The following is a 21,299-nucleotide window of genomic DNA, read 5'->3' as shown; positions in this document are numbered from 1 at the left end:
ACGACTAAAAAGAGGAAGGGTTTGAAACCTTAAAACGTTTGCATATTTTTCTCAAAACATCTTTCCTTTCTTTTGTTTTTGCAGATTTTTCTCGAAACTTCTTTTCCTTTTTTTTTGTTTTCGTACCCATACCCTTTTCCTTTGTCTTTTCTCGATGTACTAATTGAGGGATGGGTAAAACGCAGTAGTTTCTGTTTCTCGAAAGTACATAGAAATTTAAATAAAGAAAGGCTGGGATTAGGACAAAGGTGGACGCATAGAAAACGAGGGAAAAGCCAAAACCCAATCGGCTCAGTCATAGTCTGCTCGGCCACCACGACGCACGGTAAGTAAAGCTTGTGAATTCATTTGAGTTTATTCATTATCCCTAGTGCTCATCTAGTCTTATTGTTCAACACGTTCTGTTTCCAAGATTTTCTTGTTTTCTAGTGCCAATCATTTTCGTTGTAGAATTGCTAACGATGAGCTCTTTTGTTTGCGTTGTCGTCTGCTAAAGTGGCGAATGTGTTGACTTGTCAAGTGGTTTCACCACATGAATGGCCTATTAAAGGCAAGTAGGATTTTTCATTGTCCCTAGTTTTTAGTGCTACACACAGCCAAATTAGCCTTGTTTTCTCCTCTTATTGCATAGCATTCAATCGCCTTTGGCCACATTGTCTATTAGCACATCAACTTTGGCTGTGTTCGCTCTTCCGTTCGTTTGTGCACGTCATTTTCGAGTTGCTTTCACACAGTGATGAATATTGAAAGAGCGAGGCTCACAACCACTTATTCACGTTTTTTTTGTTCTCTGTATATCTGAATGCTTTAGAATAATGAGACGAAAGCCACCGATATGGGATACAAGGTGGAGGACTTCACGTTTTATGCAATTACGAGATTCTCGTCTGCTTCAAGATGTAATTATTTTTGTTTTCTTTCTTTCCTAATTTTTTTTTTTTCACCAAATTTGCCTGTACAGCCGTAGGAAAGTATGGGTTAAAGTTTAGTCAAGATTTCGGTGCTCGTTAGCGAACAAGAAAATTGGAAAAACAAGTTTCACTGATACAGAAACAAAAAGAGGTTGGGGGGGGGAGGCTAGGGTCGCTGAATGAAGACAAATATTTAAAACGAAAACATGTTCAGTTTATTTACTATTTGTATGTAGGTTTTTCATGGGAACTGAACTTTCGTGCGTTTCTAATGGTTTGCATTGCCTGGCAGGATCTGCAGGAGAAAACGGTGACAACCAAAGATGTGCGGCGGTTAACAGGTAAAAACGCCCACTATTTTTTTTGTTTTTTGTAGATCCTTAAGTTTAAAAGACGTGAATCCTCTATTAATACAGCCCGGTTTGTTTTGCATACAAGTTGGTGGTACGTAAAATCCTTCCTCTTTAGTGCAGCAATTTTTTAAATTAAATGGAAGAGTTGCGACGTACATTTTAGTAGTTAAATTTTGACAGTATTTAACACCAAAGTTTCCACGTCTCTTTATAAACCCCCTGTCTTACAGATGTAGACGAAGCTGCTTTAAATGATGACATATCACAAACTTGTTAATAGGCACGTGCACTGTTGCTGCAGGTTGCACACAACTTTGTTCTTTTTAACAAGAATGTGGGGGCATAGATGAAAGGCCGAGGACAACTTGAAAAGATACATGAAAGTGAACGCGATGTGCAATGGAACGACAAAGGAAGATGTGTAGCCGTCTTCTGGATTATGGAGTAACGGGCTATGTTCAGCTTTATGACAATAAGGACATTGTGGGAAGCTGAACGGTGGTACGTTTTGAATTTTTAAGCGTATTAAACTGTTGCATCCATTTCTTTTTTAGGGAGATTTCCAGGAATCTTGTGAGCCGTTTTCATTGATGGATGCTGCCATAAATGTAGTGGATCGTAGTTCGATGGATAATAAGGTAATGTAAATATCTCTGCCAAGCTATTCGTAGTAGTGAATGCATAGTGATATGTTTTTCAAACTTTTGCTTTACGTTCAGTTTCGTCTTCCCCTCCAGGTTCCAGGGAATGATAGTTTAGAAATTAAACTTTCAATAACTCTATAACGCGTTCACTCGTTTTCCGAGTAGGGCACTTTCTTTTGTTCACCTTTTCGCTACGTCGATGACTGGATCGATTGCGCCCTCTACTTTCCTTATGCGTATTACATCCGTTAAAACTTGAATTTATAGTCATGATAAAACTGTTTTTATCTAATCAATGAATGCATTTTTTTTCAGCTCAGTATGGATTTTGGTGGTAGCAGCAACGTGAGCAAGTCCAGACACTTCGGCAGCAACCGACCGAACAGAAGCTCAATGCAGTACCCCAGGTGTTTATGCCTCTATAGTACGTAAGAATGGTTGTTGACTTTTCTTTTGTGCTCTTGAATCTATAAAACACGTTGCTTGGCAACGTACCCTCTTGTGTGGTTGGGCAGGAGTGTGGGTTTTACAAGGGTCGGTCAGTACAATCTTTCAGTCGGGTCGATCACGGGTATCTATTTTGCATAAGTGATGGGTAACGTTATCCTCATCATTTGCATGAAATGCTGTATAGACTATCAATGTAGTAAAAGTGATTGCGTCGCACAGTAATTTAGTGCATTCGAACGTAATTAGCCGTGTCTTACCTGGTTCTATTATTCGCCTAACAGTTGTGTGTAGGTGGTGCATTGTGTCTAACGCAATGCAGGTCGGAATTTATAGTAACAATCTTGTACGTAAAACGTATTTAAATATAGCCGGGCTCATTCATATTGGAAATTCTTTACGCTCGTATGGATTATTTAAGATTCTTTTTTGCGATGAAATCTATATTAATTGTAGTTACAAGTGTTTATTCTGATTTTTAAATGCACGACAATGTTACACGCTGATCGTCGGCTGTTTCATCTTGATTCCCGTGGTCTATTGAAAAATCTCCTTAAAACTAAAAGATTATTCCATTCCTTGTGACTTTATAGATAGGTTGTAGCCTTATATTGTGTACGTAAAAAGAGCTTGTTACATGGTCTAATATAGTGTCTTTTTTTTAATGCAGGAGTTTTTCTTTTGCTGCTATGACCTGGGTACGCGTTGGGGGATTGTGATAGTGCAGCGACAAGAAAACTATATACGGCTAACTCGCCGGAACATGATCCACTTCCCTGATGTCTTTGCTGATGTCGTATACGGTGACGTCGATAGTAGCGTAGCCGATACTGGTCTGTGACAAATGGAGCCATCAAACAAGAGCCATTGGTTCAATATTTGTGTTTTGTACAGGTAAACTAATGGGGAAGAGACAGTTTTTCACTACTTTTATGCATGGGGGTAGTAAGAAATGATTACATTCCGTCATTTCCTGTGGAAGAGCGACAGCAATGTCGAATACGCTGCGCACTAACAAAGACCTTTTTATTTTCGTAAAGACTTTCGTCTTGAAGCATCGCATTTATAGGGCTTTGATGAGCAGATAAAGCCGGCCGGAACGAAACTTACAATTAAGTGCATTTCATTATCGAGGTAAAGAAATGAAAATGTTTGTGCTGACTGTTCTCGAATGGAGTGCAACACTCACGTTAAAAGCACGACTAAATTCTATTGACTCAATGTATTAAGAAATAGGGATTCCCCAAACGCCTCATCAAGACCAACAATAAGAGTAGAATCTTATTGGATTGCTGTCGTCCAGCAACGGCCGTGCGGCAATATTTTAAGACTCTTCAGCGAGAAACAAATGGAATGTCAGGTACCCTTTTAATCCACTCAACATCTAATCCCCATTTATTTTTCACGGGACTTTAGGTCTATTGTAGAAAGGGGTAATTCAGTCAGTTTAACTGCAAGTTTTGTAACCGCTGAAGTAATGTCGAATCAAAATATTCGTGTAACATCATCAATGCTCTTTTAGACTTTAGGGACCCGTTGGGGCTAACGGAAGACAAGCACGTGCTGTAGGACAAGGTTTTGTCCGCAATCGGCCAAAGTGCTACGTAGAAGAAAGGACTCGTGACGAATAACATCTCATCGGTGTAGAATGGCAGGGTACAAGAGCATGGCGGATTAGTCTCGACAAAAAGGATAACAAGGAAAAGACGTTAATAATAACACGTTTGTTTTAGCTGAGCTCAAGCAAATGCAGTCGTTTTCTCCACTGGGAAAGGAGGGAACATGTTTTTACTCTACGCGTCTCCTCCATTATTTTCATTCGTTGGCAGAGCTAACTCGCGTGTTATCGGAAAATCAGGCTCGTGAAAACAGCAGTTTAAATCTTAACGAGGCCATACCTGTTTATTCGAAAGAAAACTTAATATTAGGTTGGCATCGCTTTTCGCTCAACTTATCAAGAGGACGTCGATTGAACTCGCTCGGCTGTTTGCATCCCTTTTGGAAAATCCATTGGCATTGGAATACGTCGTGGCCACCACTAGTTGGGTGAGTTATAAATGGAAACGTAAAACACTTGACATTTTTGTATTATTGGCAAGCAGCGTGATTCTTAACGCCTTTTTCGTGAAGCGTCTTATACTACGTGTACGTTATCGATTTTCGTTACGTTAGTATTATTCATTGAACAAAGTATTTATTTTTTATGCAGAGATGGATTGAATTGACCGTCTTTGTATTGATCATCTAGCTTCAGTAAATTTTCGAGTCTAGCTGCGTCAGCTGTTAGCAAAATATACAGGTAATACTAAAACAAATGTACAACAAATGTTAATGCTGCACGAAGGTGATTAGTGTTTAAATCACATTTTAAACTTTGGTTTGATGTTTTAAAACCAGTGTGCTGAAAATGTGTGAAATTCAATTGGTTTAACCAAAAGTGGTAGACTACGAGGTGAATGAGGCAGTTCCATCAATCATATAATAACGCCGGCGTCACAGTTTCTATCCGGGCCAATGATCTTCGCAGACCAGTGCTGCACCCCAGCAGCTTCCGTAGCCAATACGAAGCTTAAAAAAAAACTGCATGTACAGTATTTATATAACTCGTGTACTTCCCTGCCGTTTCTGAATTGTCAGGATGAAAAAAAAGGAATCTTGTCCTTTTTATTTTGTACGCTTCGGTTAACAACATGAAAGCCAATTAGTCATCAAAAATGGTTCATCCTCGACATGTTCGCATTTTCTCTGTAATTCATTTGAGCGCAACTAGTAGCAGTGCAACATGAAATATGTAATTTATTTCTTTTTAAACATGTTTTTTAGGCGTTTATGGAAAAGTCCGTGTAGCTGCGGAGCTGTATCAGCACTTTTGTATACTACTTTAGCCATTTGGCTGGTGAAAACAGAGTACGGTAAGTAAGTTTACCTGTTGAATACGACGTGTTAACTGCACATGAGATATTTTCAACTCAGTTTCAGGAGCGTGTACTTTGTAACCAGCTAATAATAAACTGGGACGCAACTAACCAAGAGACAAAAGTTGTGTACAAAAAGATGATGTCTATAGCGGACGTGAGAGGTATAAGAAAAATTAAGTATGGATGTATGTTCAACTAATATTATTCTCTTAACAGATGAGATGAAGTTTGCCTGAGTTGCGGTGGGGTAGTGTAGAACGCAAAAAACAAGGTTGGAGGGACAACAATGAGTATCTATGTACGAACGGAGGGAAGCCTTAACGAGAAAGGTCCTCTCGTAACGTTATACGCGGAATTGTGAAAGACGAGATGACACGCGTTCAACCTGAGAATTTGGAATTGAGTCAAAGCGAGGATTTCAGTATCCAACCCGTCAGATGCTGAACGTGAGCATCGTGGCATTTCCCCCTGGCCTATACATGTGTGTATATGGCATAGAGCAGAATGTATTGATTGGTGATGTCGGCCATAAGACCTTAAAGGTACTGCGTCTCTACATTAACTAAACCTTTTGGTGTGCTCATTTGTATGGTAAGACTTGAATTTCATTTCATAATTCCTTTATAAATAACCACAGACGAACGGTGTTCAAAGCACATTAGCATAATTAAGACGTTTGATAAAAGGTTGATGGAATACTCAGTTACTGTTGTGTGCTCACATTTTATCAGCAGAGAACGACAAACAGAGGGGAACAGTGTTGTTTTGCAATATAAAGGAGCTGGTGACGTTGCGTGACGCTTCCGCATCGCAACACCTCACGTGTTCTGCTGTGTAGGATCGACGCTAAAAACTTGGCACTCACGAACCGACAAGCATCGCAAAGTACCAACGCGCCTACGAGTACCCTCTTTCGATGCGATTGCATGATGCTCCTGTTTAGGTGCAGATCTATTTCTCGGTGTGGCCAGTGCTCCAACGCAAGGGGAGCGTTTTCCAATTTAAATGGGATTTCGACTCTTTGGCCCATTTATTAATACGTAAGTACTATTCCAGACTATGCTATAGAAATGGAGCATCTTTACGACTAGATCTATGCTATATGGTAGATTTATATATAGTTTACAGAAATGGTTTGAGACGTATGGGATTCAATGTGTCTGTTGTCGTTCATCTTATATGTGTATATAGAACGTAAAATAGAAAATCAATAATGAGGAGGGGGAAAGGGAAGGGCTGAGATCGAAAAATCCGTCTTTGATGTTGAATCAAATTTTTGCGTTTTATTCATACAATCGATCCCTTGCCAGTTATTACCTTAGCATAAGATAGATCTCAAGTATTACATGGACTACAACAACGAAACCCTCCGTTCCCTCTTGCCCGCAGCAACAATGGATTGGGGGGGAGAAAAGCTGTATCTTTTCCATCAAGATTTGAGCTTGATAGATTTGCTTCATATTGATATGCAACTGATTATGCATAGGTGCAAGACACTAACAAAGACCTCATCTTTTTCTAGACATGCAAAACATCTCGTGCCTTCTCCTGTTTGATGTCATTTAGTATGATGAGATAAAGTTGCTTGTTCCATTACCCTAATAGTTGTCATTGTAATCATCCACGTCTACTTTTCCTATAACTCCAAAATCTATGGACACGGACGATGTCAGAATATGGTTGTTTGGTAGAAATCCAATCACAGAAATGGGATACATATCTGAATATTGTGATGTACCGTCCCGCGTGATCTCCATCACCCGGAGGCCTTCACGTTCATTGGGCAACGCGTGTTCATCTCCCCTTCATATCGTTTACGTAATTAAATGACAGTTGAGATTTCGACAATGTACACCAAAATGGATATTCTCGGGTGGGGTTTGGTGTAAATTTTGATTTTCCACACATGCCCATAGATCTTGTTGTGTTCAAGTATTCAAATTTCAACACTCTTGGTACATTTACAAAAAAGCCATTCTATGCTTGTGTGTTTGAATCATCTTTCCATGTAATGTCCGATTAGTTTTCAGGTGATGGTCCAACTTCAATGGAATTGTCAATTGTTGTGCACAATGTAACGCTGGTGAATCGTGTTTGCAGCAGACTGAATGAATCTCAACCAATTTCTTTATATTTAACAGGTAATAGTCCATATTAAATTGTGTTCGAAATCAATCAAATAATAGTATTTCGACATTTAGCTGTGCTCATCATCGATTGAACGAGGATAATTCGCGTTGTAAAACGAAGCGAGACTGCCATCTAACGCCATCAACTGCAGACCGCCTGAGCTAGAAGAAAACAAGCACGAAATGGAATGTGTAAACAATCCATTTCATCCTGTTAAACTCGTCGCAAAGAAGGGAATGCTGATGGAGTTTGCACGAATTGGAAATGAGCTTGAACCGTACAAACCGTGCGAATGCTTTCCATCGGAAAAAAATGGTGAAATAGTATGTTACAACACTATCCGTGTGCCATTTTTGTCATCGCTCGCCATCAACGTTGATTTTGAAGACTGAATCGATATGACGGCCGAGAGATCAAATCAGCCGGTAACATCAACAAGTGGCAGCAACTAGATTTGGATACAGCGTGAACAAGGTAGGAAATCCTTGACTATTTATAGGGTTTGCTTAGATGTTATGACGATACTATCTATGTTGATGTTCTAGAACAATGTAATTGTAGTATGAAAAAAAAAAAAAGATAATGTTAAACCGTGTAGAGGTCTAGAAGCAAGACCGTAGATCGATAGTGGGTGTCTCTTTCGTTCCCGTTGACCTAAATGATTCATCGTCGTACCGGAGACGTCCGACGCCAAACAAGATCCTTCAATCAGATCGGGTTTTACTTTTCTTTTCCGGTATTAGCGTCGGTTGGTCAAACGATATCTCGATTGGCTACACTCTGCCCCTTTACTTTTTTATATGGAGAGAGATAATTATAACTCGTTATCTTCGTGTGTAAAGTGGGGTTGTCACGTTCAATCATCTCGTACATCAGCATCGAATCCGATTTCTTCTAATAGGTGCAAAACAAACGTTAATTGAGCAGTTGATCCCACCCTTGCAAGCATTTCTTAAACGAACTTTGTGACCACTTTTGTTTCCTGTGGCATTCGTTGTTCGTGTTGCATATTTTGTGCATCAACCGTTGCAAAACATTTCAAATAGATGTGTCGTAAAAAAAAAAAAGTTGAAATGAGTCATTTGAAAATAGGACGATGCTTTATTTGTTTCCACTTCAAAGTCTCTTTGCTGGACGCAATGCATTGACCGGGAAGAAGCTCTGATCCGTTGCTACATATTCAGTCGAAACAGCCTGTACACGAACCTCCTTTCTCTATCACGTAAATATCAAAAGGCGCCTTTTTTTTTTTTTTTTTTTTTTTGTTCTTCAAAAATACAGAATTTTGTCTCAGACAAAGATAATCGATTGCCTTCCGTTTGCGGATCAGTGCTGCTCCCCTTATATTTATAGATGGAAACTACGATACGGATGGGATCTATCCTTCGCTAGAGCTTGTCCAGCCGGGCGTGATGTCGCCATGCCCTGTCGCTGTATAGACGTTAAGGGCCTGCAACACAATCACGTTACCCAACTCCCTTCGTTTTATTTATTTTTTTTTTTTTTAAGGAAGCGATGATGGATGGTTATTAGATGAAGAGTTGTAGTAAATTATTATGTGGGGCGCGTCTAACGGTTACACCTTGCAGCCACATTTGTGACTCTGTGCAGGGTATGATACGTAGAGTGGTGGATGAACCGTCATCCATCATTGGCGGCAATCGTGGCACCAAGTTTGACAACTTGAATCTGGCCATTGCACCGTAATGCCTCACGTAATAGATTACAGTTGTCTTTCGTGAGGGAAATTGAAATTTAGATGACGTAACAAGTGATGGACCTCTTTTTTCAATCATTGCTTTCCCATTCGACATTTTCGCAAGAGCGTTGGTATTTTTCTATTATTGAAATGTCGTCAAACACAAGGTAGGCGGTTAGGCAATTAGCATGCCGAAAGAATGGGGGACCATTAGGGATCCATTAAGAAAACGGAGGGGATACAAGCGAGATACCTAATACGTTAATTTTCAACGAAGATGCTGTACGCATCTCGGATTTTCTTTTCCTGTTAGCTTCTTCCTTGTCCTTCATCTTCTAAGTGTCTTATAAGCTCGGAGGCTTGGTCGTATCTCTATATTTAACAGGGAAATGTAAAGAAAAAAGGGAAAAGAAATGGTCGGATTTAGAGTTGTTTGATGGTCTTGGTTGTCTCCATCGCTTGCTACCAATTAGTGGGCTGGAAACACGTCTCTGGTCTTATATACACTGGGGAGATGATGACGCTGATAAAGGTAGTTTCAATCAAATCTATTCCAATTCCGTATTGACGATTGGCTTTTTTGTATGTTTGGAAATAGTGAAAATGCATTTGAAAATCGAATTCAGATTGTCTATAGTGGAGCATGAAAACAAAAACGGCGTGACTTTCTTTTTGGGCATGTCGTTGTTTGTCTTTTTATCGACTAGGCATCAGCTCCCCTGAAAAAGGTGTCGTCTATCCAAACATTCCAAAGACACAATAATAAAAAAATAAGGAAAAGAGACGGAAGAAAAAGAGACAATAACTCATGCGGCTATGACACATGATGATGACTTTCTTTTCTTTCCTTTTTTTCTTTCGCTTAGACGGGTGCGATTTGTACGTTAAGGACAGCGTCTCTTTCAAACGTATGATGCTGTTTTAATATAGAAGACCTTCAACGTGACCCGGCAGACCACCACCACCACCTTTGGTGTGTGTGTGTGTGTGTGTGTGTGCGCCGACGATCAACTTGCTGACTTGAATTGTTTGTCTCTTTTTCTTCGTCTGTGTGTGAGATTGAAAGTCGAGATAGAAGCGGCACAGCATTCACCTGTTTTGTTTTTTTCTTCGGCGACATACGACGACCCAGGTAGATGCGACACACGCTGAGAGTGAGGGCAACACTGCCGCCAAAAAATATTCTCGTTTCGCCATATTCTGCAAAATTCGATGCATAAATGGTTGGCCGCAGCGCTTTTTTGTGTGTCCACATCATAACTTATACGTTTTTTTTTTGCTTTTTGGAGGGGCGATAGAGAAACGGGCCGTCCTTTTTTTTTTGTTTTTTTTTTTCCTTCTCCTCCCCCATCGCACACGTTGAATATACACGATAGAAGAAGAAAAAGAGACAGGACAGACATCCGAATGGGGCATTGGGAAATGGCCCAGCGACCTCCGGCCCATTGGCACCGCCACTCCAATGGTCGGAGGGGGGGCTCGTCTATAGATGCGGCACCCACAAGAAGCCACTCAGACATTGGGAAAAGATGCCAAAGAGGCAGAGAGTCACACACACACACAGACACACTTCCTTTTTCTAGCGGCAATGCTGTAAGAAGGTCAATCAGTTTCAAAGAAGACGTTGCCCAGTCCTGACGTTATTTCGTTTTTTTTTTTAGTTCGTTGATTTCCCATTGATTTTCATTACCGTGTCTCTTTACTTGTTCACATCGGCCGTGTTAATTGTTCCATCTGGTGGCTGCCGTGCGACTGACGGCCACAAGCCATTGATACGTATTTCTTAAAAAACAAACAAAAAACAAACAATGACGGCCATGGGCCATCAGATGGTGATCGTGTCGTTACTAGTTACGGCTTGTTCGATGAGCAACCAACATTCGGCTGTTGCCTTTTCAGAAGAATCGCTGAAAGATCTCAGTCGATTGCCTCATTTCCAACGCCATTGGTTGCAACGACTCGATCAACAGGCCAACACGAAGCGCAATTTGAATACAAGGCTGACGACCGCCTTGCCGAGCAGCAGCACTACAACAACAACAACGAGCACTTTGATTGAGACGACTGACGATTCGTTGGAAGAGGTAGTACAATAAACTGTGCCACTTGAAACAGCTAAAAGGTTGGGACTATTGTAAAGACATAAAACAAAAAAGCAATTGGGCACCGTGGAACTTGAGGAATGTTGGCTTTTTATTCTTATCTCTTCCGACTGTTTTTGCTTTAGCCAAATGTAGCCCTCTTCTTGTTGTTCTGCTGAAAAAATCAGGTGAGGCCACACACAAGGGGAAACACCACCCCTCTCCGTTGGGTTTGGCCATTTTTGTCGCTGCCCATTTCTTTATTTTCTATACGAGGACCTTAAATAGCTCTTTGACTGAAAACAATGTGGTCTCCGTTTGCCCTTTTCTTTCCTTTTTTTTTGGGGGGGGGGGGGGATTTTTCGACACGGAATAGGTGAATCCTTTTTGATTGACTGCTGTGCGCGCTTCCCCTAGTGTATACAGCTTCTATTTTTAGTGGAAGAAGAGGCGGTTTTTGAAATTCTATCGGTTGAAATCAAACGTTGACAACACACCCAAAGATCAGCCAAAGCGTTTCCTCAATGCCAAATGACCCCATTAATACGTCCAACCTTCTTCCATTCACCTTTCTAAAGGCAACCAAAAAAAAAAAAAAATATCAAAGATGTGTGTGTGCGCGCAAGATAAAAAAAAAAAAAAGCGTATGCTATACATGGATTAATGTTTCCGGTCGTAAATCAGAGCAGTAGATGATAACTCTTGAATTATTTTCTATTTAATGCAATCGCAATGAATCAGCGCAAAGGTTTCATGTTCGTCCTCTTTTTTTTTTTTTTTTTAACAATATCGATGCGCTGCGTTTGAGATGACGTTACGTCAATGTCTTTCTTCTTTTTACATTGATTTCCTGGACAAGGGAGGGTGCATTATAGTCCGGTCCATAAACTATGCCTATTAAGGTCCAACCAACTGAATAAGGCTCCCCCCCCCCCCTCCGTTCACTCTCTGACTCATTGCATGTCACGTATTTGCGTAAGATTTACTACTTTCTTGTCACGAATGCCACCTTATTGGTTGGTTACCTGCCTTTTTGGCTGACGCTATTCAAATAAAAGAAAAAATACGAGGCACAGGAGATATGAAAGGCGCCGGGGTTTGTGTGACACAATAAATGCCATCACAAGGCGACATCAACTAGTAAAATAACACTATGTCGGAATCCTCTAAAAAAAAAAAAAAAAAAAAAAAAAGGGGGGGGGGGGGGTCCAGGAATTTTGATTTTTCTTTGGAAATAGAAGCTGCACTGATGTGTGAATAAAAGCTGATGGACTAGTCCCTCCCCCATTAACTTTTTTTTTTTCCCCTTTTCCACTTAAAAAAATGAATCCCGACGGGACATGACCAATGGATTAAAAGCAATTTTTATTTAATATAAAATAATAATTTCATATGTTTGACAGGTAGGGGAAAGAGATGAAAGAGTGACGACTAGTGGCCCGTCGGTGATTAGCAGCAGCCAGCATGCGGATGGTGGCGTGGACCGTTCATCGGTGACATTGACCATCAGCGAAGCCAAAGAAAGACTCAAGGCTAGGAAGATCAAAAAAAGCAAAATCAAAACGGCCCTGATGAAGGAGGCGGAAGAAGACGGCCACAACTACAAGAAAGCAGATGCTCATTTGAGAAATGAAAGTCAGTGTGACGTTTCGCTCATTTTTCCATTGACCAAGTGAGTTGATCTTTTTCATTTTCTCAAATTCAGCAGAAGAGGAAGCAGTAGAGGTGAAGAAACACATCCAGCGGATGGCCAACGCCACGTGCTCTTCGCCGGCCGCCCGTTTAGTGTACGTGCGACAGCAGCACGAAGCCGCGCCCAACGTCCGTTACTTACCGGCTTGTACGTGGCTTCATCGTTGCTCGGATGAAATCGGATGTTGCACCGATGATTCGAAAACGTGTTCCGCCTCTCACATCGAATCCGTTTCCCTGCCATTTTTCGTAAGTTTCATTTATCATTTTTCATTTATTGCGAAGTCAAGCAGAAACGATCTTTAAAAAATAGGTTTTAACGATGACGGGGATGGAAACGAAGAGAACGGTGACTCGTCTATCATTTGAAAATCACACGTCGTGCGAATGCGTTGGTCGCAATAGCGACGTCATGCCACGAACGGAACCGTACAGCATTGCCGACGAGCCTCATCATCGTCCGTCCGCTGTGCATGACGGCACTAATAACAGCGACGAAGGTAAATACCATCACTTGCACAACGAGAAAAGCGTCCAGCTGCGTCGGCGACCCCTCGGCCGAGTTGCCATGGCCCGTTCGGCCCATTTCATTTTGCCGCAGCGCGATCAAGAAATCTCATCGCAAGAAGAAGCGTCCCATCCGATGATAGCAGAGCGACAATTAAGCGATGCTCCACTTGAAGCCAAGCACGTGAACTATTCAAAGTACGTTCAAAAGATCAATCGCCCTTTTTTCATTTTACTCTTGGATGAGTTCTCCATCGAACTGATTTTAGCCAGTTGTAACTGTACTGTATTTATCAAAGCGAAATCGAGTTTCTGTCTCATCTTCTTTCCGTTTCTCTATTTCTTCAACAATTTTCTATCGGCCGGTGGTTGTTGGGCGAGTTGCTTTTATTTTATTTATTTTTTTCAATGGCATTTTTCTGTTTTGGCAGTGGGAGCCAATGTCGCTGCCCTTCCGGTTACACGCCAGTGAGTGACGGCAAAAAGAAGAGGACGACGTGCGCAATGTGCCAGTGTTTCGACGAAGAGAGTCGACATCACAGACACAGACATCATCATCGAAACAGATGGCCATCAAATCATCGGCCAGCACGTCCACCGTTGCTTCGCTGCGGCCGTTTGAAACGCGGGCTGGACGCGTTTTCTCCGCGCGACAGAGGGTTCGTTACTCTTGTTCAAATGACCTTCTTCTTTGCATTCAAATCAAAACTAACTGACTACGAAATTAGGTGCGTCATTGAGAAAAAGTGCGGGACTCCCGAATGCGATTACGGCCGTTACTTGGAATGGGAAGGTCGTTGCCCGCGACGCAACGAGTTGCGACCGGCTTCGTCATCCGTCAGCGGCTGAATGGATGCAGCCAACGCACAGATATCGACACGAAATAAAACTAAAAACTAAATAGCCCTTTTATATACATTAAACAGACAATGTTTTGACACACGGTCGCCGTTGTTTGTCGTCATTACCGTCAACTGTCGTCGTTGTATGGATATGCCCGAAAAAAAAAAAAAAACATTTCACAGCACGATACATCATCCCGCGCTTCTTCACCTCCTGCCTTATAGCTCCAGCGCGTGAGAGACGCAGTCAACTGAGAAATGGCACCTTTTTTTTCACTTTGCGGCCTTTGCTGAAATCCAATCCGTCCACATCATAACAATCTTCCCTTTCCGCACTCCAAATTCCACCATTTCGGTCGTCACAGCAGACGACACATCAATGACTACCAAAAACAAACAATTGATTTCTAAAAAAAACATGAAGCAAACGCCAGAGAACGAATAGAGCTCAAGACGTCGATCGAGTACGTATCGTCAGGAATGTTGTATGTGTGCGTGCCACGAGTGTAAAAGGACGATGTAATTTGTTTTGTTTGTTTTTTTCTAAAAAAAAAGAGAAAATAATTCAAGACATTGCCGTGTATTATAAGTGAACGATGTTGACAATAACAGTTGGCCGTCGAAAACCAAGCTGATGCTTTGTAGCCGCAGAGTTCCTACATTTATACATTTTGTAACTGATATTTACATTTTAGACTGCCACTACGTACCGACGAAAACACGACACGTAAACGAGTTAAGCTAAACGATGCGTGGTACAATATTTTTACACATAGGAATGGAATGGCGTGAAAACGGAATGCAAACTGTTGGCCATTAGTCGAGCGGGTTTGTACAACCAGACGTGATGGCTGCACTGCTAGAGGCTCTGTCCAGGTAATAAACTTTCATTGGCTCGGGTTTCCCTTTCATTGCGACAGGACCACGGTAAGAAAAACAAAATTGCGAGTCTCGGTTGTCCGGATCTTGTAACAACCTGAAACATCAAAAAAATATAAATTTGCAATTGAATTATCTCTGTAACTGAGATAAAGATTGAAATACTGATAAGCATCTTGCGAGACGTTGATCCTGCCCGGAGTGCCCGTCGTCTCTGTCCGGCTGGTCAAGTTGACTGTGTTGCCGAAAAGGCAATAACGAGGCATTCGCTGTCCAATGACTCCAGTCATCACTTCTCCGCAGTGGATTCCAATGGTAATTTGCTATTTGGTAGAAAAGTTGGCAATGATTTATTTAGTCACTTAGCCAGAAAGATATTTTTCTCATTTCATTTTGAAGAGATAAGTATGTTTTTTCAACTTTTACTGGGGGTGGTTTCTATCGCATTTCCATCTGATAGACTGCAACACAAACAGAGACCAACACTATGGGGTTGGTCGTTTCCTCCCCCCATTCCCCATTACTTGATAGGCCTAGACATCACAAAACTATTACATCACTAAACCACACACAGTGTGTCTTGGAGGGAGAAATGTTTAAAAAGTAGGGGGTTGTTGTTTTCTTTTTTACGGGGTTTTCGGTGAATGCCAGCATGCCGGTTTAACGTTCTTTTTTTGTTTTGTTTATCTTGTCTAAACTTTCTTGTTCCGCCCGTCCGCCTCTGTCCCGACAATATCGATAAGCATCTCCAGCAAGCAAAAGAGAGAGGGTTAGAAACAGAAAAAACACGAGTGGCTAGGCAGAGTTGGATGAATGGTAACTTGAGAATAAAACGAAAACATTATAACAAACAACGTCGTCCCATATTACCAACTCTCTCGTTCTCCATTGAAGGAGTGTGTTGCTTTTTATTCAAGAAGAAGAACAGGAGGCTCGTCTTCATATCTCAATCCATCGTCAGTTGAGTGGAAAGAAGGGAGGTACCAGAGGCTCAACAGCACACGACCCCAAAAACAGCTACGACTTATGGGACTAGGAAAACTTTTCCAACTGAAGGGATCAAGAGCCAAATCTCTTTCCACCTCTTGTTTTTTCCTTTTCCCATTTAAAGACTTTTATCCGGATTCCAACGAAAATCTTGGCAACAAGGAATTTCTACACTTCGAAAGGGAAATTCATCCTCCATTTTTTTTTTGTGTTCGTCTGCTTAGTTTTTTTTTGGCTGATGCTGCAACACGTTTTTTCGTGCATATTTATTCTATTGTGAATTTCCTTTTGTTGAAAGAAACAACATGAACAAGTCTTTGTGCTCGTAGGTATATCCCTTCTTTGTATCCTTGTAGATAGTAGCTGTAAGAAAACTTAAACTTTGGTTTTTCATTCGTTTCGTTCAAGACCTCAGACACACGCCCTTTGGCACTCTAAGCAAGACTATACGCACTAGCCCAGTAGCCTTTGTATGACACAGTCTACATCTGTGTCTATACATGCAAGAATAGATTAATGGAAATCTCTATTGATGTGGTCATTCACCTTCACAGCTACTGTAAGTAGACGTGTGTGCCAGCATTGGATCAGCCAACCTGTTCCTGCTGCTGTGGAAATAAATCGAGAAACTGGAATCTTATCTGATTCTGTTCGTTGAATAGAGAGATGAAAGGAGTAGACAACCTTGGTTGTTTTCTGCTACAGATGACTGATCTGTCACTCGGTCAATCTTTTCCATCTTTCTCGAATATATCATCACATTATTCCTACAGATTCACATGCCACATTATTCTGTAGGCTTGGAAGGCCACATGGTTCCTGTGAAGTTCACGGAGAGGGCATTGGCGGCAAGAAAAAAGGGTGGAGTGAGCCTCGGCCGTTGAGGTAGGGAAAAAAAAAGAAAACGGCTGATTGACTTGCCAGGGGAAAAACCAAAGAATGTCGCATCCCTACAACAAAAGAATGGTTGAGTCTGGTGTGCTTACCACGGAGATGCCATCGATGGAGACGTCCATTGACAAGTCCATCATGTCGAGGGCCAATCGGGCAATGCAGAGAGCCTGTTGTCTGCACGGTTCAGGTAAGCCGCTGACGGCCATGTATTTATCACCCACTGTTTCCACCTGCCATAAGAGACACACGCAAAAGATAAATCAGCTTGTGTAGCAAAAATGTTCATATTGTTTTATGATGTTTTTCGTGTGCAATCATAAATAACTGTCAACCCGTAAGACCTGCTGATTGGGAAATGCGAAGACAATCTGTGAGGTATCTGCCAGAATGACGCAACAGTCGCGACGTAGCAAAATTATGGTGCAAAAAAAGCTAGATAACCATCAGGTTTTTTTTTTTCCTAACCCTGAAGGCAAAACGTTTGTGAAAGGACAATATGTACACTTTCTTTAGCACGTCAAGTGGAATAAATTATACATTCTTCTTGTCCAGGATTCTGCAAAACTTGACCACCTATCGAGACAATTTATCGTTGTCGTATCTGATTGGCTAAAGTTTTGTTTGGATGATATTGGCAAAAAGGACCTTGGCAAATTCCTAGAGATGTGACTATTCGAGTTACGACACTTGCTCTTTTCGCGTTAACTAATATTTTTGCTTTCCCTTTTTAAAAACGAAACTTGACCCTGAACGTAAAGATAAAATCAATAAGCACCTTGTAAATGTTGGGATTTTTCCTTGGGTCAGTCAATACGTCGAACGTCGTGTAGAGAACGTTGAGCATCCGCACGATTTTCATGACTCCGTTGGAATCGGAATTGCGGGCACACAAGTCGCTAATGCATTCATATTAAGATTAATTCTGTTTCTTTCGATTAGATGATGAAAAGAAACCTGAAACCGACGATGCCGCTAAAGAGCAAAGTCACCATTTCGTAACGACGGGCGGCGACTGGACGACCGTGACGCAATTCATTAGCCACAGAAGGAGGTAGGACCGAATACAGCAACCTGACACGTAAGAAACCATTTTGATTTTAATCGTGATGTAGTAGTATCAATAGTGTCGTGATCTCACGTGTCTGTTTTCTGTTTTTCACGCTCCAATTCGACTTTGGTCTGTTGCAACTGGTCTGTCAACATCTCCAAGTCGCGAGTCAATTTGTATTCGGCCTCAAACTGTTCAGACAGCAAGACTAGATCTCTCGTAGCGTCGTGTAGTGGAATATCAGACAGATACAATCCACGTCTGTAGCGTTATCATCTTAGCTGATTAATGGCAACCAATCATCAATTTAACTTGTCACACCTGGTCAAGTCTTCCAAATTGAGGACACTGGGCGAACCGAGGAAAAGCATTAGGCCGTTCTCTGGAACATGTATCATCTCGCCCTGTCATTCCAAAACGATAAAAAAAAAAAAAAAAAAAGGATTAAGTAAAACCGGTTGCAGCCATTCGTTTGTTCTTGCTGCTTTTCTCCAAGGTGCAAGTGATCAGCAAAGAGGAACTAGAGGTAGGAGGGCAATGAGAAATAGTTTACTTTGAGACGTAGATTGGCTTCCTGAATCATCCCTGTTCCGTCTTCATGGCGCCAGGTGCCCAAAGATGGAACCGCCTTATCGTGTTGTTGAACGTCGTTCTTCTTCTCCTTTGTCACGAGAATGTACACCGTGTTGATGTGGGCCAATAGATTCTCGAAAGTCAACTCCATATGAGGTCGAACCTGATACACACCCAAAGAAACGTTCATTTTCTTTTCTAAAAATTATTATCGACTACTTGACATCCGAACCTCTATGTCTTTAGAGCAAGGATTCTACGACAAGATTTTAAAAAGGTTTATCGATTGTAAAACCGATTTACCGTTTAGCCAGGCCTCTTTTCTTTGGAAAAATCTCTCTTATGAAATTGTATGTATTAAAAAAAAAAATGAGCTCGTACCATGCGCAAAATATCTGTGATCTTGCAGTCGGATCGATCGATGCTGGCGGGTAGGATCCTCTTGAGGGAATCACCTACTTGCTTGATGGACAAGTTTCGATCGAATAAAACGTGAAATGGGAAAGCCCGGCAAAAGAGTTGGGACGATATTTTCGGTTCTGAATGTGAGACAGACACGAAATCAATTTAATCATTATATATTTGTTTTCCCATTCACAGGAGGGAAACAAAAAAAACCATTGGAGCTGAAGATGAGATCGACTTCGTCGGCCGTCGTGTCCTGCTGTGTTTTGGCCTTGTTCTTTTCCTGAATGAGGAATTCACCATGGCCGCTGCTGCCCTGCGAGCTGCGCAGCAATTTGACATCAACGTCCACTTTATGCAGCTTTTTTGCCACGGCCTGTAAGTGCAAATGTTATACTCTTATCGTCAAACGAAGTAAATTTTTATACGTTGACGATTCCAATAACGATCGATTCGAGGCCGGGCCGATCCGAGTAATAATGCAAAATGAGTGCGCCGTCAGGTGCGTCGGTACAGCGGAACGACGGCGCTTTCATCCCGGGATAAACTGGTTCCAAAACAGCATTGATTAAGTAACCTTCTTTTTGATTTAATTATAAAAATCAACGTGTTACATACTGGTGGCTAGATGATCGTGCAGGGCATCTAAATTCTAAAATCATCACGTCGGAAGAATGATTTTTAGGAATATCGTAAACTATGAAGAATACCTGGAGGAAGTCGCGGGGTGTGGCTCCCAATACTTGAAGAATTCGATCATAACCGGAATCTTGGCAAAAATCCAGAAATTTCTCCCCGAATTTTTCCAACAGGAGATTGGCTGGCACCTCTGCGCATTTTTGGATCAAATTGATGCATAGTGAAAACAAAAACTATTTGATAAAGCGACAGGTAAGTCATGACCGTACGTAGAACGCGTTCAGCTGCTCCAACAATATTGTACGTAACATCGTCTTCGTAGATTTGGCGGACAAGGAAATGGCCTTCCATATTGACTTCGGCTTCCTTTCTACAATTAGACAAAAACAAAAGGTAATGAAACTGAATAATCAATCAGCCAAAGAGGATTATTACTTGATTTGTTCCCAGACGTCCTTTCCTAATTGGATGGAATTTTGTTGCCGCATAAGAAACCGAAAAAGAATGGAAAGATTCCCGACGGCGTTGCATTATTAGATAATTAAACATGAAACACTGGCACTGTCCTACCATAATTCTCGAGGACGAGAAGTTCGAGTGCGTAATTAACGAATCCGTACTACCAAAAACCGCGAAGATGTCCAAGCAAACGATGTTATCAAAACATAAAAGGTATCACAGTCCATTAGAAAATGAAGTCATCATTTATTATTACTATACCCACAAATGAAACCGATAGATCAATCAACCAAAAACTTACCATAGTTGGCGACTGCGAACAAGCAGAATGGCAAGAAGCAAAAGGTGGTAGAGTTGAAAGGAGGACGAGCGAAATCCAGGAGCGTAAGATGTTGGGGCGAGCCAGCAAGCGAACTGCGTGCTGTCGTCGACCGTGTGCCCGAGAGAGAAGAAGCTGTACAAGTTGCATAGACACACACACACACACTCCTCCTTCCTTGCTTATTTTTGCTCTCAATCGCTGCGACTCTCTTCTCCGCCTGCGCTCTCCTCCTCTCTTCTTTTTCCATTTCTCTTTGGACGGCTGGAGGAAGAACCCGTTGAACGTGCTGTTTTGTTGCTTTCAAAGACGGCGCGCATGTTCGTCCTCCGGTCGATATCCTTCTGCTGATGCCCAGCAGCAGACACCAACATGGACGACAGCAGTATCACCTTGAGTTGGAATACTGCACGTATGCCACCGTTCTCCTCCATCACACTCAAGTCCCACTGTGTGTCTTGGAGCACTTGAGAGATGTGACGAGAGGACGTTTGACAGATATAGTGGCATACGATTCACAGGAAATGAAAAAGAAAACCGAAAACAGGAGGGGACAATATTTGCATATGCTGAATAATCACCTAAAAATGATGACGTGCATTCTTTTGCATGGCTGCCTTTCAATCGCAAAGAGGCGATCTGCTGCCCAATTATGTCAAGATGGTTTTCCCCACATCCGTTGCCGCTCTAATCAATAATGTAGGGAAAACAAAGAAGAATTGAATGACGAGCATCGTCGCGAGTGACTTGCTCTATCATCGGTTCCGGGATCCTCGTTTGTCACATTTTCCTTGTCTTAATTTTCAAAAAATGACTTGTGACGTCGGTTTTGCAATGTGGTGTCCTTGAGGTATTCATGTCGGCCACTGCAA

General features: G+C 41.6%; 2 protein-coding genes and 2 long non-coding RNA genes across 6 annotated transcripts; 3 read left to right on the top strand and 1 right to left on the bottom strand.

The window, feature by feature from the left end:
* The first annotated feature begins 810 nt into the window (after nt 1-810).
* On the top strand, nt 811-6,343 carry LOC130687429 (uncharacterized). The gene is made up of 13 exons (XR_009000147.2): nt 811-899; nt 1,148-1,252; nt 1,545-1,765; nt 1,819-1,902; nt 2,224-2,332; nt 3,026-3,715; nt 3,878-4,500; nt 4,565-4,654; nt 4,753-5,102; nt 5,179-5,267; nt 5,329-5,434; nt 5,490-5,815; nt 6,008-6,343. It is a non-coding gene; the product is annotated as an uncharacterized LOC130687429 (long non-coding RNA).
* A 4,139-nt stretch (nt 6,344-10,482) lies between these two features.
* On the top strand, nt 10,483-14,262 carry LOC130687418 (uncharacterized). Of its 2 annotated transcripts, none has more exons than XM_057510585.2 (6): nt 10,483-11,186; nt 12,587-12,818; nt 12,889-13,124; nt 13,189-13,580; nt 13,814-14,041; nt 14,111-14,262. In XM_057510585.2, exons 1-6 carry the CDS (start codon nt 10,911-10,913, stop codon nt 14,229-14,231), a joined length of 1,485 nt encoding a protein of 494 aa, XP_057366568.1. In that variant the 5' UTR covers nt 10,483-10,910; the 3' UTR covers nt 14,232-14,262. The 2 variants fall into 2 exon arrangements, with proteins under 2 accessions (XP_057366568.1, XP_057366569.1); XM_057510586.2 differs by having other exon boundaries at nt 10,669-11,186; nt 12,892-13,124.
* A 548-nt stretch (nt 14,263-14,810) lies between these two features.
* On the bottom strand, nt 14,811-20,577 carry LOC130687414 (guanylate cyclase soluble subunit beta-1-like). Its single transcript, XM_057510578.2, has 17 exons — nt 20,410-20,577; nt 20,220-20,268; nt 20,085-20,109; nt 19,919-20,019; nt 19,721-19,839; nt 19,629-19,662; nt 19,439-19,557; nt 19,224-19,386; nt 18,987-19,144; nt 18,586-18,768; nt 18,354-18,436; nt 18,123-18,293; nt 17,939-18,055; nt 17,760-17,880; nt 17,077-17,214; nt 15,269-15,426; nt 14,811-15,200 (listed from the first exon to the last, which is right to left on the bottom strand). The coding sequence occupies exons 1-17, from the start codon at nt 20,575-20,577 to the stop codon at nt 15,041-15,043; spliced, it is 2,067 nt and encodes a 688-aa protein (XP_057366561.1). The 3' UTR covers nt 14,811-15,040.
* Nucleotides 15,775-20,525, top strand: LOC130687428 (uncharacterized). 2 transcript variants are annotated; one of them, XR_009420896.1, is made up of 8 exons: nt 15,775-16,415; nt 16,499-17,171; nt 17,924-18,062; nt 19,206-19,582; nt 19,639-19,901; nt 19,972-20,042; nt 20,100-20,321; nt 20,389-20,525. It is a non-coding gene; the product is annotated as an uncharacterized LOC130687428 (long non-coding RNA). The 2 variants fall into 2 exon arrangements; XR_009420895.1 differs by having other exon boundaries at nt 15,775-16,419.
* Nucleotides 20,578-21,299: the final 722 nt, after the last annotated feature.

The sequence above is a fragment of the Daphnia carinata genome, chromosome 4 (assembly GCF_022539665.2).
Source record: "Daphnia carinata strain CSIRO-1 chromosome 4, CSIRO_AGI_Dcar_HiC_V3, whole genome shotgun sequence".
Taxonomy (NCBI): Eukaryota; Metazoa; Arthropoda; class Branchiopoda; order Diplostraca; family Daphniidae; genus Daphnia; species Daphnia carinata.
This window is presented reverse-complemented; position numbering and strand designations above follow the sequence as displayed.

Excerpts from the sequence above, each read along its gene's own strand:
- LOC130687418 (XM_057510585.2), top strand. The coding sequence starts at position 10,911 with ATGACGGCCATGGGCCATCAGATGGTGATCGTGTCGTTACTAGTTACG. Across the intron at positions 13,581-13,813 it reads AAGCACGTGAACTATTCAAA|TGGGAGCCAATGTCGCTGCC; the intron begins GTACGTTCAAAA and ends CTGTTTTGGCAG. Across the intron at positions 14,042-14,110 it reads TTTTCTCCGCGCGACAGAGG|GTGCGTCATTGAGAAAAAGT; the intron begins GTTCGTTACTCT and ends CTACGAAATTAG.
- LOC130687414 (XM_057510578.2), bottom strand. The coding sequence starts at position 20,577 with ATGCAACTTGTACAGCTTCTTCTCTCTCGGGCACACGGTCGACGACAG. Across the intron at positions 20,269-20,409 it reads GTTCGCAGTCGCCAACTATG|TACGGATTCGTTAATTACGC; the intron begins GTAAGTTTTTGG and ends GGTTTTTGGTAG. Across the intron at positions 15,427-17,076 it reads CCATCGATGGCATCTCCGTG|CAAATTACCATTGGAATCCA; the intron begins GTAAGCACACCA and ends TCTACCAAATAG.